The sequence below is a fragment of the Silurus aristotelis genome (genome assembly GCF_946808225.1).
Source record: "Silurus aristotelis genome assembly, chromosome: 1".
Classification (NCBI taxonomy): Eukaryota; Metazoa; Chordata; class Actinopteri; order Siluriformes; family Siluridae; genus Silurus; species Silurus aristotelis.
Genome location: NC_139574.1, coordinates 28,710,626 through 28,726,834, shown reverse-complemented (window position 1 = coordinate 28,726,834; position 16,209 = coordinate 28,710,626). Strand labels below are relative to the sequence as shown.

General features: G+C 36.9%; 2 protein-coding genes across 4 annotated transcripts in view; one reads left to right on the top strand and one right to left on the bottom strand.

The window, feature by feature from the left end:
• Window positions 1-10,130, bottom strand: part of rbfox1l (RNA binding fox-1 homolog 1, like) — a 16,481-nt gene extending 6,351 nt beyond the window's left edge. Inside the window, exons 1-4 of one of the 2 annotated variants that reach the window (XM_083553353.1) lie at window positions 9,820-10,130; window positions 2,814-3,050; window positions 439-618; window positions 1-47 (exon numbers count right to left, since the gene is read on the bottom strand). The exon at window positions 1-47 is cut by the window's left edge and continues 7 nt beyond it. In XM_083553353.1, coding sequence (XP_083409479.1) covers window positions 1-47; window positions 439-618; window positions 2,814-3,050; window positions 9,820-9,903 — 548 coding nt within the window. In that variant the 5' untranslated portion in view covers window positions 9,904-10,130. Of the gene's footprint in view, window positions 48-438; window positions 619-2,813; window positions 3,051-3,979; window positions 4,005-9,819 lie in introns of those variants that run through there. The other variant, XM_083553354.1, reaches the window with a different exon arrangement.
• Window positions 10,131-12,244: 2,114 nt separating this feature from the next.
• On the top strand, window positions 12,245-14,929 carry rps9 (ribosomal protein S9). 2 transcript variants are annotated; one of them, XR_014535831.1, is made up of 6 exons: window positions 12,245-12,359; window positions 13,053-13,165; window positions 13,480-13,602; window positions 13,756-13,942; window positions 14,163-14,293; window positions 14,669-14,797. XR_014535831.1 is itself a non-coding variant. In XM_083555025.1 (5 exons), the coding sequence occupies exons 2-5, from the start codon at window positions 13,069-13,071 to the stop codon at window positions 14,844-14,846; spliced, it is 585 nt and encodes a 194-aa protein (XP_083411151.1). In that variant the 5' UTR covers window positions 12,246-12,359; window positions 13,053-13,068; the 3' UTR covers window positions 14,847-14,929. The 2 variants fall into 2 exon arrangements, 1 of the variants encoding a protein (XP_083411151.1); XM_083555025.1 differs by lacking the exon at window positions 14,163-14,293 and having other exon boundaries at window positions 12,246-12,359; window positions 14,669-14,929.
• The last annotated feature ends 1,280 nt before the right edge of the window (window positions 14,930-16,209 follow it).

Here is a 16,209-nt window from a genome sequence, read left to right as displayed (position 1 = left end):
CCTCTCTCATTGAAGATGATCTCTACATCCAGGATTTTGCCAAATTGCTGAAAGAATCAAGATGTTTATTCTTGACACCCAGAGCTAGGATAATTGCTTTGTGTATGCAAAAGTCTTTTAGGCATACAGAAGATTACAAAAAGGGAAATAAACTAAAGAAAAATTCAGATTATCTGGTACAGTATTAGGCACTGAATCAGTTAAGATTTCATTTTATTCAGTTAGTAAAAAAAGATTGATTTTGTTTGAATCAATTCAAATTCAGTTTGACTTTTTTTTAATGATATTTATGATTTTTTTTATGATTTTCATATATTACCTTTTTCATAATAATGACATTTACATTACATAACAACTATTCTATTTATTTCTTTATTTATTGCTTATTTCTTATTGGGGTTTTTTTTGTATTTATGGATTTATATATGTTTTCTTTACCCCAAACATCTGTCTCAGATCAGGATCGCGGAATCTGAAGGGAATATTTGAGACATGAAGGCGTTTGGGTTGGGCTTTCCCAGTACCCTCTTCTTCACTGCTGCTTCCTGGTCCAGCGCCTGTCACCACAGGAACATTTAGAGGCTGGGAGTCAGAGGTCACAGGAGCCAGACCTTCCTCCTAAGCAATGGACAGCGTGACAAAGAGAGAAAAAATTTAAAGTAACAGTGATGGAGCGGAGTAAAGGTACACTAGCAGAGCCTTTAAAAATGCAATGTTCCAAATGCTAGCTAAACAAATATGATGCTTTCTAGTCATTAATACAAGAGCCAAATGGAAGCTGTTGTGATTAAACTAGCAAGACAGAATGCTAGCATTTGGATTTGAGCTTACATCTTGTCATGTGTCCAAAACAAGTCATGTGACCAGTACTATGCTGTTCATATGCACTTACTGAACTTTTTACAAAGTAATTTCATGTCAGAAGGTTTTCACTGCATTTTCATGGAATAACAAAACACAATTAATGAAAAACAAGAAATTAAACAACACAAAAAAGAAGCAGAAGTGCATTTTTCATCCAGTGACAGAGTGCTTAATCACAGCTCTCTGATCACATGATCACACATGCCCATTAGAAACAGCACAACTACTTCAGAAAAAGAGAAAGCCTGAGAGAGAGAAACAGCAAGAGAGACAGTGAGTGACAGAGGAAGAGAGACGGATCAAAATATAATAACCTGTACGTGTCAATACGATCAATAATCAGCAGTTCCCGATGCACTTACACGCAACAACATATTAAAAACATCTGATTATATCATCACATATTACATCATCAGTGTGGATAAAAGACCCCATGCAGTACAGCACTACAGCTAACAGTGCGTCACACCCACATACACTACCCACAATGCACCACGATGCCACGGAATGTGTATGTGCGTATGTTTGTGTGTGTGTGTGTGTGTGTGTGTGTGTGTGTGTGTGTGTGTGTGTGAGAGCCTGTCTCACCAAAATGCCATTGCACTGTTATGCTGTTATCATCATAATCATCAAAAAGTGTGTGTTACAGACAGCAAATTAAAGACAACTAAACTGCTGGAGCCAAAAAAATAAAGGGATAAAAACTGTGAATAAAAGAAATAAAGCACAGGGGCCCAGAAAAGCAGGAGATACTAGGATTAGCTGCAGCTGTGGAGAAAAAGAGAGTATTGGGAGTAGAAAGAGAGTGTGAGTGAGAGACAGACAGACAGAGACAGATGGTAGAAAGAAAGAAAGAAAGAAAGAAAGAAAGAAAGAAAGAAAGAAAGAAAGAAAGAAAGAAAGAAAGAAAGAAAGAAAGAAAGAATTGACAGAGAGAGAGAGAGAGCTGCAGGAAGTGTAAGACTTTACAGTGCTACAATATGGCAAATGAGGTTAAAGGGCAATTATGCACGATTCCATGTAAAAGGGCAAATATTAATTAGGAAGGGATATATAGGTGTATAATCATCATCATCATCATCATCATCTTCAGTCGTAGCACACAGACAGAGCAGGATGTGTTTGCTGGGGTGAGGTGTGATGAGTGTGTATGTGCAGGGGGCAGGGTTTAGGTGCTATGATGTCACGATGCAGAAGTGTGAACCTGGATGAAAGAGAAGAGAGAAGGAGCTCGTCCGCTCTGAAACCTCCAATGTGTGATTCTGTCGCTCCTAGTGGCAGAATATATATAAACGGTCTAGTTTAGAGAGGTCCCTATCCACCCTTGTTACAAACGCACTCTCATCCACCTACCCTAGATTGAGTACATTTAAGAAAAAATCCTAAAATTTAAAGTCATTACCACATGAAAGTCATAACCACCACATTAAACAGACACACTGACAGAAAGACAGGTGTGTGTGTGTGTGTGTGTGTGTGTGTGTGTGTGTGTGTGTGTGTGTGTGTGTGTGTGTGTGTGTGTGTGTATTGCTATACATATCACAGATACACAGCTCTCAACTCTGCCCATGTAGGGTAATGCAGCTGACAGACACACACACACACACACACACACACACACACACTCACACACACACACACACAAGTCTGCCTCTTATAGATCATACTTTGTTGATGTAAAGTGAGCTGGAGCTGTTCTCCAAATAACTATAAAAAATAACTATATTCTTTTATAAATATTTAATAAATATTAATGCATTTATTTATTATTACTTATTAATAAGTAATAGATATTTAAAAACAACCATGAGTTATAAAATGTTTATAACAAAGACATAAGCTGCCTTATAAATGGTATCAGTTATTATGCATAAGGCGTATTTTCCTCCCCCTGTTACACATTGTAAAATATTTACCTTCAGGCCATGAATCAATTGTCTTTCTCTTACCGTGTTATTAGCGTTTAGAGGCTCCGCCCCCTCATGCTGAGCGCTCTGATACACTCGGAGCTGATGGTGGTCTGGGTAATCAGAGCTGGAGTGGGCGGAGCTAAAATCAAGAGTTGGGAGTCTGGCTGCAGGAGTGGGTGGGGCTTGTCCAGGTGGTGGATATGAAGGGGGTGCGGCATAGACCTGAGGGAGGGCGGGGTCACTGCTGCCTGGCCCCGCCTCCTGAGCAGGAGCACCCTATAAGAAAGAGCAGAGACAGATACCCGATAAAATATGAAATGCAATATTAAAATATTAATAAATTGTAATCTTCTGAAAATTGAATATCTCAATTAAAACTGATAATGTAAGTACAGTTGGTCCCCGATTCGATGGTTTGACTTACGATTTTTAGATCTTCCGATGACAATAGTGATCCGAAATTTTTTTATTTATATATAGCATTTGAATTTTTATTTAATAGGTTGGGACGCTGCCAGGATGTGCGCATTTCCCACCTTAGGTGATGTCTTACTCTCGCTAGTGGTCGACAGACTTCAGTTGTCTTGGTATTAGAGCGTGTATTTTTTTCTGTTTTTGGTGTTTCAAAACGCAATTTTAGCTCTTGTCAGCGTTTTATCTCTTGTGTCTTTTATCAGCGTTGCCAGACACTGAAACAATCCGTGTTTATACGTCACGATAATGTACATTTTTCTGTTTTGCTATATTATGTACTGTAATATGCTTAATTATTAACAAATTGCAGTATATTACCCATACAAATCAACATTTGTTAAGACTCCTGAGTAAGCTAGGCCATGTCTCAATTTACGATATTTTCAAGTTACGATGGTGTCACTGTAACGCATCTAAAGGACTACCTGTAATTAACTAACAGCCAATTAAAAAAAACTATAATTTTAGTCCACAATTTAACACTTTAAATACTTGTCTTCACAACCTCTTCACAAAAAAAAAAAAACACCAAAAAAAAAAAAAAACAGATTAGAACCCAGTTTTTCTTATTAGAAAATATTTTTTGTTTTCAAATGATTATCTAAAATACAGAAAATGTGTGAAACGAGCTTTTGTGAAACTGAAAATATTCACCAAAACAGTAAAAATCTCTGGATAATAGATCAGACCCCATAAAATGTAAACTGTTGAAAGAATGAAGCTTCTCTTACCATCTCAATGCATCTTCTCTTCTCTCACCACACACACTCACATGCTTTAATGATCTTGTATTAGCCCTGCCCACTACTGCACATTAACCAATCACTGCACAGCGTAACCCATCTGCCCCTGTCTATCATCCTCCTGCCCCCTTCCACCTGTCCCATCCTGACACTAAACAGAAGCTTGTGTTTGTGTGTGTGTGTGTGTGTGTGTGTGTGTGTGTGTGTGTGTGTGTGTGTGTGTGTGTGTGTGTGTGTGTGTGGTGATAAGATAATAAAGACCAAAATATACTTACAATCTCAGCATGTCACAAATGGGGATAAGGGGATAAAAGAGTGTGTGTGTGTGTGTGTGTGTGTGTGTGTGTGTGTGTGTGTGTGTGTGTGTGTGTGTGTGTGTGTGTGTGTAAGTGTTTGTTTTTGAGTCTCACTGCTTCCTGATAATTATTTTCTGAGATTTACAACAATTACAATAGTCTGACGAATACATCATACCTTTTTGTCCATTTATAGTTGCATGTGATGCCATTTATGTTATAGCAGGTATAAACAATCATTTCCTGACCAACCTTTCTTTATTCTCTCAAAACACACATCTTGTTTTGCAAGTTACTGCGAAACCATGAAGAAGTGTAACCCAGAGGTGGAAAGTAACGAAGTACAAATACTTAGTTACTGAATTTAAGTAAATTTTTCTGGTATCAGTACTCTACTTCACTATTCATTTTTTTTGTTTTTACTTTATCTTTAAAATTTTTTACACAAATATCTGTACTTTATATTTATTCCATTTTAAAAACAGGCTCGTTACTTTAGTTTAGTTTTGGTGAAATGTCAATATCTTTTCTTCTTATTGCATGCTGTTTTTAGCTCATCAACCTATTTCCTGTCATTGTGCGGCTTTTTCAATCTACTACTGGTGTATAATGTCCTGGCTCTCACACACCACAGATGTAGACTAGTTTATTAAGCTAACAATGAGCAAGACAGAAGGCAACAAGAAGTACAGTATAGATAATGTAAATGAGACAGAGGGAGTCAGTGATGTAAACATGACTGAGAACAGAGACATTCCTGATCACCTGATCAAGATCATATTTTCTCTGCTTGTGTTCTATATGGTGGATGTCCAACATTCATTACATAACAAAATGAAAAAAAAAATTTATATTAATATTTTAATAAGGGCAGTCAAAATAAGTGTTAATGTGTTAATGCAAATTCATTTTAACAACCCAAATTTTATTAACGCACGATTAATGCAGCTCACATTTCTGTTTGACCATTTTTATTAAAATTATAAATAAATAATAATAAAAGAGGTCAAAATCAAAACAGTGCAACACACTTTTATTCACAACATCCTTTCTTTACTCAGATATATTGAGAAATAAACTCCATAAAACAATTTTAAATTTTTTTTTTAATTGATGCACCTAGTATGAAATCAAGCGCCAAAATCCAATTTGATACACACACTGAACCCCCCTTGGGTTGACAAACGTGCCGGCAGTTTTATGTAATTTTTTCCATAATAATAACACACTGTGCTTTTGTAAAATAAAGAAAACAGACAGGGCTCTCTGTCATCTCTCTTCACAGACACATATATAAAACAACCTGAATCTCAGTGAGTACTTGCCTGACAGATATAATAAATATATTAATAGAAGGCTTGATATATCACAAAACAAATATTCTATGATGATTTCATTAGTATGAAAGTTAGAAGAGGTAGTTTCTCTGATATCCCTTAGTGTGGAAACCTAGCATAGGTTCCGTTTGGTGTCCTGGTTTACGTATCAGCTTAATGATTTACGAGTTGTAAACTCAGAAATTCCCTGCCCCTCCCCTTCCAATTCCTTTTTTTTTCCCCAAATTGGCCCTAATTCGCTGTCGTAATAAAAAACATACATTTGCATAAAGCGTTTAAATCTGTCCATGCCCATGTTGATTAGAGTATTAAAAATGTGAAATTCAAGGTATTTTATTTTTAATTTAAGGTACATTTAGAACGTGCAATTCAATATTTTAATCAATTGGCAGCAATAATGTTATGCCCTGAGGTCCAGTTACGAACATGACACTAAACCAGGTAGTATTAATGGCTACTTTTGACTTAAGTACATGTCAGAGCCCAAACTTCTTTACTTTTAATTGGGTAAATAAGTATAGTAAGTACTTCAACTTTTACTAGAGTATTGTAAAACATGAGTATCTATACTTCTATTTAAGTGAAGGATGTGTGTATTTTTGCTCCTTCTGTCAGGAAAAATGTCAGAAAACTTAAAGTTACAGCTTTCTTTTACAAGAACTGACATTGGGGACTCATGACAGCATATCAATGATTACACACATTTTTCATTTGTGCACAAGTGAATGAGCTGCATTAATATAAACCAGCACTGTTGTCAGAGCTGCTGTTATAGAGAATTATTCAACGCGTTCTGATCAATCACAATCTATAGTTTATACTCTGCATTACCTAGACACCCTTATCATAAACTAGAACAGAGAAGAAGTAGAACAGAGAGACAAAATGTTCTGAAAGTGTTTGTTATGAATGATTTGGTGTGAATGTAAAACAGGGAAAGTGATGTTAGTGATGAAACACACACACACACACACACACCTGTCATTTGGCTGAATGACTTCAGCTGTCCTGACTTCTCACCCAGATTGCAGATTCAGAAAATCAGAGACAGCAGTATCCCCTACATTTGAACTCACATGTCTGTGACGCGTTAATCAGCAGTGTGAGAGAATGAGCACAGTAGAGTGCTTCATACTTAAAAATAAAGTGTATCTCATCATTGTTTTGTTCCGCAATGGTGCATGCGAGTAAATGAGTGTGCTGTTTTAAATACAATGCAAATGTGCACACACACACTCTCTCTCTCTCTCTCTCTCTCTCTCTCTCTCTCTCTCTCTCTCTCTCTCTCTCTCTCTCTTTCTCATTCCACTTTTTTCTTATTAATTGCTGCATTTTTCTTAGAACATAATATTCCTTCTTCATTGTGTTATATAACTAAAACCTTTAATGGTTTATGTTACCAGTATATACTATCCAAAAACACAGACATCTCCGTTGTATCATTTACAATAAGTAGATATATTGTTGTATGTTCATGGTGAGAGCTCTACTCTGCTGAACTTTAGCATGAAACCAGTTCATTGTGACCCTTCTAATAAAACAAATTTTTTATGATTCATTAGAGATATTAAAGAACAACAAACTAGAGCTTAAACACACCAAACACACAATCTAGTTAATAAAACATTATACAACTCAGTGATTGTTATTATATTGTATATTAAACCAAAGAGCAGTGTGGAGCTGGGATCTAAATTGTCAAAAGGTACAGTCCACTTTATTATCTACCATCCTGGCACTATTTTTGTGTTGTGGGTTTGGTTTATTATTTAATTAAATGTAAAATGATGTTCAGTATTGTATTTAAGATTTAAATGTGCATCACTTTTTATCATAACTAAAATTACTTTTTACAGAAATACCCTGTACGCTATATACACACAGACTGAAAAAGTGCACTCCAGTTCTGTTTAACAACACAAGAACAACAATGCTTTACTAGTACATAACTATACAGTAAACCTGTTTTTTTATGATTAAATATGTGGTTTAGAGCATATCAGAGAGGCTGTGTAGGCTTTTCTCATCCTATTTCATATAAAATACAGACTGAGCACATATCATATAATTAAAGTACTAATCATATGAAAGGGTTTCGGAAGAATGACATGTTTTAGTGGGGTTTTTTTTTAGTTTGAATGAAACTCACTGTGAAGCTGAACATGACACATGACCTGAAGCATTCAAACATCCAGTCAATTTGAAATCACAATTACAGCTGTTCATCTGTCTTTAATAAGTGTGTGTGTGTGTGTGTGTGTGTGTGTGTGTGTGTGTGTGTGTGTGTGTGTGTGTGTGTGTTTGTGTAAAATTATTATTAGTATTATTATCATTGATGTCTTATACCTTACAAGAACATCACCTGTAATGTCACTTCCTGTTCTTCCTGTTTAAACTATTTATCCTCAATTTACAAGGGAACTGTTTTAGTTATGGAAGAGTGTCACTTCAACACACACACACACACACACACACACACACACACACACACACACACACACACACACACACACACTTACACCTTTATTAGTGTCAGTTACAACCCCCACCTTTCAGCTGTCACTTTTGGGGTTAAAGATCAGCAATAGAAACAGCTGAAGGACCACTCACACACATACACACACACACACACACACACACACACACACACACTCCTGGTCTGATCATTTCTTCACATCTTTAAACATATTTAAATAATAATTCTGAAAAACACTGATGTGATGCTACTTACACCCAAGCTGGAATACCAGAACTGTCTGTGTGTGTGTGTGTGTGTGTGTGTGTGTGTGTGTGTGTGTGTGTGTGTGTGTGTGTGTGTGTGTGTGTGTGTGTGTGTGTGCGTGCTAATCTGCATTGATAGGCAAAGACTAAAAATACAGTTCGTACAAACACACACTCACACACACACACACACACACACACACACACACACACACACACACACACACACACACACACACACACACAGGTTAAATTAGGAGCAGCTAGTTCTGTTCAGTGTGTTACTGTGCAGAGGAATCCAATTTTATAAAATGTACAATAGTATGATAAACCTAGTATATCACAATACATATCGCAATGCATATATCTAGTACAATATTGCAATATACCGTTATATTAAGTATATTATTTTATCTTAAAAAAATATATTATTTAAATTTTAATGGTTTCAGTACAATCTGCAAACAGATGAGAAAATATAATGTTTAAAATGTCTGACTGTGTCTAAAATCTATCTGAATATGTTTGTAATAATGTCTATATATATGATATAGAATATGGCCAAAATGATAAAGTCTTCATCATACATATTATCCCTCCATTTGATTACAAACTGGCCTCAAATTCATCCTCACTATCACATTATCATAATCATAACTGTAACAGTAGTGCCAGTTTGTATTAATGCACTCGTGTTAACACATTTCGGTTTCTATAATGATCAGGTAATGCACATGTACACATGTACACTGATAATAAACAGATTCATGGAAGGAGTCTCCAGTGTCGGTGCTTTGTAAAAGGCAGTGGAAAGAGGAGTTCTTCTTTGCAGTTTCTCAGTAAGAAATAAAGACAAGCTGCCTTAACAACTTCATAATGGTTTATAGGAGCTATAACACAAGTAAGAACAGATACTGACATTCGTAAATAGATTAAAAGGAAGTATGACATTTTATTATTGTTAGGTTGTGGTGGTATCCCCGGAATAAAACATTTTGTGTCTAAATGTGTTCTGTTCTAAACTATCTAGTGGTAAATGACTTTTCAATGAACGCATGATTGTTACGCAATATACAGGTAAAGTGTCTTCTTATGTACGTGAGAGATATCAGACAGGTTTAAATGAACAGCATGGAGCATGAGGGAAATGAAAGCATGTTAAAATAAAGAGAGAAAATTGCACAGAAAATTGCAAAGGATAGGAGGAAGAGAGACAGATATAGAAGCAAAGAGAGAGACAGATATAGAAGAACATAGAGAAACAGATATAGAAAGACAGAGAGACAAGAGAATTAGAAAGATATTTACAGAGAGACAGACAGAAGAGTGTGTGAGAGAGAGAGAGAGAGAGAGAGAGAGAGAGAGAGAGAGAGAGAAACAGATTAAGAAATAGGGCATAAAGAGCGAATAGACAGACAGAGTAAAATACCTGTTTAAGAAAAAGACATGTATAAGAGAGAGACTTTGTGGTTACCTGCATTAGGCTGGGGTAACAGGACGTTTGTGGATACATAGGCAGACCGTACGGCTGCAGGATGACTGCAGGCGAGGACAACATGTTGCATAGCCAGGAGAAGACAGACAGAAAAGTGTGGAAAATATCTCTAGAGAAAGACAGCAGAACCCAGGTGATAGAACCGAATCCAGAAACTAAGGGAAAGAAATTAAAATGATCCAATAACAGAGGAAAAGTGTCAAATGAAAAGGAAAAGAAGAGAAGGAAAGTGAAAAGCTGAGTATGTATCGAGAGCAAATCTGTGCTGAGCTCTGAAGAGTACAATATGTGTTCATTACTCTGTGTGTGTGTATGTGTAGCAGCTCTGACAGATGGAAACACATGTTTAGAATCATGTTACACCGCTGATATAAATAGCAGCTGTGTTGCTGCTCCACATTCAGCTGATCTCAGAACAGTTACTGATTTTAATTGTGTGTAAAGTTTTCAGAAATTCTATAAAGAGTATGAAATTAAAAGTGATGGAGATACAGCTATGAAAATAACACACATTTCATATATACACTTCAGAACCCCATGGAAATCCCAAGTATCCTGACATCCCAAACATCTCAAACCATCAAGAACTCAATTAAATCCTAATGCTGTTTGATTTTTCATTTTATGTACTTGAATTTTCAGGGAACAGATACAGCAAAACATATAATGATTTTAAAATGCTAATATTTTTACTATTAAAAATACACAACTATTATTATTTGTCAGGATGAAGCTAGAGTTATGTGTATGTGTTATGTGTATTATATTTACAACCTAAAAATGAATTATCTTAAAATAAAAAAAATGTACTAGCTACTTTTAAAATCCAACACTTCTGGTAAACAGGCTGTGTGGCCATTAAATCATTAATACCCTGTTCATTTATTGAATAATTTTATTTCTGTGTTAATTATAAGTATTTCTTTTTATAAAACACTAATGGCATCATGTTTCTAATGACATCTCAAGGTTTCTTCCTCAAACCATCTTAGGAAGTTTTCTTTGTCACTGTCACCACTGGCTTGCTCTTTGGGAATAAACTTATAAGAACTAATGTATACATTAAAAATGTATATTTGTAATCTATTTATTTCTGTAAAGTTGGTTTGGGACAATGTCTATTGTTAAAAGTAGTCTACAAATAAAATTTCTCTCTCTGCAACTGGATCCTGGACTTCCTGACCGGGAGACCTAAGTCAGTCCGGATTGGGAACAGCATCTCCAGCACCACCACACTGAGCAATAGGGCCCTATAGGGCTGTGTGCTCAGTCCACTGCTGTTCACTTTGCTGACTTATGACAGTATAGCAATGCACAGCTCGAACCACATCATCAAATTTATATGAACAACATATACAAAGGTTTTCTCAGATTTCTTGTTGATAAGGATTGTGTAGGCAGATAACCTAACATCGGTATTTTTGTTATCTTATTTTTAGTGGAAACTGTACTGCAGCCAGGAACTACAGGAACTCAAAGACATTTTGGCCTCAGTTTACTTCTGTGTGATGATATCTATCCATTATAACACTTCCAAGTGTTAGAATAATGTTCAAAACTGGAAGTTTTTTTTAACTGATTTTATTATATGCATTTTGGTCACAATGACATTTTATGTATTTGTAAATATCAGTGTTATTCATGTCACATAATTCACTCTTTGTAGAGATTTTAGATTTCACCGACAAAGCCATGAGCCCTGTGACTGTTTATCATGTATGACTCTCCATCATAGAGTGTGTTGTGGAATCTTTCTAAAAAGAGTCAAGTGGTCCCGATAGACTTGTCATTGTACATTCATTTATCATTTGTAATGTGTCATTTGAGAGTTCTGAAAGATTTGATTAGTTTGATAATTACGTTATTAGGATAAATAATGATTTTTAATGATCTTAAGCAATAATACTGCAAGAGTCTATTCATATTAATTACAGTCTAATTTCATTCTCATAGTTCTTGAGTTGCTCAGTAACTTTATGGATCTTTGATCTGTTCATGTAGAACCATGAAACGTCTCCCCAAATGGAAATACTTCAGTAAAATACAGATACAGGAAAAAAACCATGTACATCTGCCTTTTTCAAACCAACACACTCTCCATTATTTTGCACTGTTGACCCCAGGTACCCTACTTTTTGCATGTTTTCAGTATTTGCTCTTGTTAGGTGGCGCCTGTAGCGCCACCCACAGGACATAACTAGCAGGATGAACGCAGTCACAGGGTTAACAGTTATCTTACTGGGTTTGCTGATCTTTTATATGTATTGGTATGACAGACCGTAGCCGGCGGTCCAAGTGGAAGTGTTTCTGATATAAATCGTGTCACCGGTGCAGGTTAAACTTTCCACATTCTGCTATCTATGTTTTATTTCTAGAAGTTATTGCAGCGTCACACAAGATGTACGCATGCGTAGTAAAAAAAAAAATGACGCGAGCGCCGGGCGCGTGCACGTGGGTTTTATAAGACCCGCAGTCACTTCCGCTCACTCTCTTTTCCGTTTTGACTCTGAGGAGGACGGGTAGGTCGCTTTCTTTAACGTAGCAGTGGTCGTGAACGTTTTGTCTATTTAAACAGGATTCTCGCTATTTTAGGGGAATTTAAGTCCCGGTTAATAAGTGCATGTCTGTATGCACAGAGCTGTGACTGTAGAAGATGGTGGAGCGGTGTGGTGAAAGAGTCTTGAGCTCGGGCCTCGGAGCCGCCGCCATGTTGTTAGCCTTAGTATAGCCGAGTGTTACTAAAAGGCATGTTAATAATAATAAAGATACATTTTAATTAGCATATTCAGAGTATTTGCTAGTGTTAAGTGGATTGTCAATTTATTAATATTCTGTTCAGGATCATTTCTTATATTTTTTATTACTGTATGAGGGGTGCAGAGGAAACACGTGGGTTCGAACAACAGAATATACTATAGACCTAATAAAGTAAGGGTCATAGTTCAGGATAGTCTTGAAGCACAATTTCCGGTCAAAAAAAGCAAATGAGTTTAATTCGTTTTTTTCTTCCTCTCTCTCTTTGGCTGATGATTTAAACTGATCTGTCAGACTGACTGTGGTGTCATGAATTCCTCGTCAATGAGGCCTAAGAGACTGTGTCCAGTGAAGCGTCTGTGCATATAGTGGACATGTTTGACAATCCTATATTCACGCTACTCAGCACTGAACCTCCATGTTTTTTTCTGGGTTTTTTTTTGCATCGTATGTGGCAGGTGTGGATAAGTCACCATGCCGGTTGCCCGCACTTGGGTGTGCAGTAAGACGTACGTCACTCCACGTCGTCCCTTCGAGAAGTCCCGTCTCGACCAGGAACTCAAGCTCATTGGTGAGAATTTGTATATTAGATTCTTTTTGGATACTTTGACTGTTAAAACCAGTTATATCTTTGAGGAGGTTCTTGGATTCCAACTTGTAAAGTTCTGGGCACAGGCCTACAACTGATGAATTGAGTTTAAAATCACATTTGCTTTTAATTAAATGAAGAGGAAAAAAAATCCCTGTATAATTTAGTCAATATTTATTTACTGTTTTGACTTCCAATATGGAGTCAATTGCAATAGAAATAATTTTACCTGCAAGTTAAATAATAGCTGTTGTGTATAGTTTGTGGTAATGTGTATTGTGTGGTTTGTGTTACAGGTGAGTATGGTCTAAGGAATAAGCGTGAGGTCTGGAGAGTGAAGTTCACTCTGGCTAAAATTCGCAAAGCTGCTCGAGAGCTGCTCACCCTGGATGAAAAAGACCCCAGGCGTCTCTTTGAGGGTAAGACTTGACATGTAGCTTCAGGTGCCATGGTGTCTTAACTGTTCAGTTACAGTAAATTGTAGTATTGTGCACTTAGCAAATCTCAATCCATATTCTAATGTACTATTTCATACTACACAGCGAGTGCTATAATTTTGAACCTGTCTGTAGGTAATGCCCTGCTGAGGCGTCTAGTGCGCATAGGTGTGCTGGATGAAGGGAAGATGAAACTCGATTACATCCTGGGTCTGAAGGTCGAGGATTTTCTGGAGCGCAGGCTGCAGACACAGGTCTTCAAGCTCGGCCTGGCCAAGAGTATCCACCATGCTCGTGTCCTCATCCGCCAGAGACACATCCGGTAAGACATCGGGCCCCCTCTAATGAGGCTGAAGTTTTCTAATAACATTTGTACAAGCCTAGCTAACCACATAGCTTTCAACTCTGTTCTGTGAGTCTTCATGTACAAAATCTTTACTTTGTTGCGAAAGGTTGGAAGGGTCATTGGTGAATCATAGCATGATTTTTGGCACATTTGTGGTTCACATCCTGTATTGAACCTGTGCTTCCTGTCTTGTTAGCCCTCGCTGAGCAAATGTGAAATTTCTGCAAGGTCAATTCGGCAATTCAGCCGTATACCTTTGCCTATGTTAGTGTGTGCTTGTCGAGCCGTGAGCAGGCCCTACGGACTGGAGCAGTTTTTGCACTACAGGTAACGCTCGCTGGCCCAACCACATTAACACTAAGGCTAATGTTCGCTCTAGGTGTCTCTCTTGGCCGATGATTTAAGCCAAACTGTGTCAGATTAACCATGGTGTCACGAATTCCTCGTCAATGAGGCCTCAGAGAGAGATCTAGATCTTTGTGTTTTTGAAGATAAGGTTGCATTTAAAAAAAAAAAAAACTGGTGAGCAGTGGTTCCCAAAAACCTCTTTTGAAATTTTCTGAAGCGGTCTAGTTTTGGAAAGTCAAGTGTAAATGCTGCTGAAATGGTCACTTATTATTCCTTAGCTGCTGGTGCATATTTAAAAAACAATTTTTTTACACTTTGTGTTAATAAGCTACTTTACTGTGCGTGTCTGTGTAGTGTGCGTAAGCAGGTGGTGAACATCCCGTCGTTTGTGGTGCGTCTGGACAGTCAGAAACACATCGACTTCTCCCTGCGTTCTCCATACGGAGGAGGACGTCCCGGTCGTGTAAAGAGAAAGAACGCCAAGAAGGGCCAGGGTGGTGCTGGAGGTGGCGACGATGAGGAGGAGGATTAAACAAAATCTGCACATTGAGGGAGCTGTACACTACTGTCGGTTTCTCTCTCTGCTTTTTCAAATAAAAACAGAATTTTCTGCCACATTTGTGTCTTGAGATAATTCAATTTGGTTTTGAGACATCATGTTAGCTGTTCTACATAATGCACTGTGTTTAGGTTGTGTGTAGATGAAAGTTCATGTGTACATATAGCTGACAGCACCCTAGACATAATGCTTATGAGATGGAACATTTGGCAATGAGTTATGAGACTTGTCAGAGCAAATAAAATTTTTGGTATTCTATGTTCAGACAGTGACAACCATGTTTTAAAGACGTTCAAATGTTATGCATTTCTAAGTAAATTAAATGGGTGTTAAAATTGGAAGGCATTAACATGGGTACTTTTAAAATTTATTTGGGTAATCTTCATCCTGCTTCAGCTTAAAATACAGCTTTTAAAAGTAAGGACACTCCACAGTTTAGCATCTAGTTTAGTGTATCGTCTCAAGGGGACAATTCTATAGAAATGAAACTTGGATATATTTGAGTAGCATGTGCATGTATAGCAGTACAGATATACTGTCCCCTGAAATTAAAAGTAAAGCCATTGTCAATTAGCTGCAGCAAAAGTGAGCACACCCTAAGGTAACATCTTTGTGGTGTAACCATGCAAAGCCACATGTCCTACTTTATTATGTTCATGTTTTTGTCTGCTTGACAGTACCACACGTTTGTGTATCTTGTATTACAGCTGCTAAAATTGCTGCTTCCAGTACAATTCTCTTATAATGACCACGGGATGTTCAACATTGCACCTAATGGCAAAGAACTGAGGACTGAAAATCTATACTGCTATACAAGCTGCACATTGACTACTCTATATATTCAAGTTTCATTTTTGTTTTGTCCCTTTAGACAAAACTAAAATGGTTGCTGGTCATTTAATGGGTAATGTAAGGGCTTGTTCATGTCTGTCAATTTAAAAAAAAAAATTTGTCTCATTACTGATTTTTTTATATATATATATATATATATATATATATATATATATAGTAATTAAATGTGTTAAAAACAGAAACAACCTGCAATGACTTTTTGTAAACTACAGTAGAGAGAAAACCTGTAAAGGGTGGATACATCATCAAGTGTGTGTGTGTGTGTGTGTGTGTGTGTGTGTGTGCGCGCGCGCGCGCGCTTTAGAGCTGTCAATTGATTAAAATATTAAATCGCGATTAATCAAGATACCTTTCAGGTTTTTAGTACTTTAATCAGCATTGACAAGGACAAATATGGATGCCTTATGCAAATGTATGTTTATGTTTAGTGAAACCAGATTCCTGATATTCCCTGTAACACATTTCTATTATTCTTCAGGAGAAA

Bases quoted from the DNA above. Each gene is read 5' to 3' on its own strand.
- rps9 (XM_083555025.1), top strand. From the start codon at position 13,069: ATGCCGGTTGCCCGCACTTGGGTGTGCAGTAAGACGTACGTCACTCCA. The intron at 13,166-13,479 runs GTGAGAATTTGT...TTTGTGTTACAG, and splicing joins CCAGGAACTCAAGCTCATTG to GTGAGTATGGTCTAAGGAAT. The intron at 13,943-14,668 runs GTAAGACATCGG...GTGTCTGTGTAG, and splicing joins ATCCGCCAGAGACACATCCG to TGTGCGTAAGCAGGTGGTGA.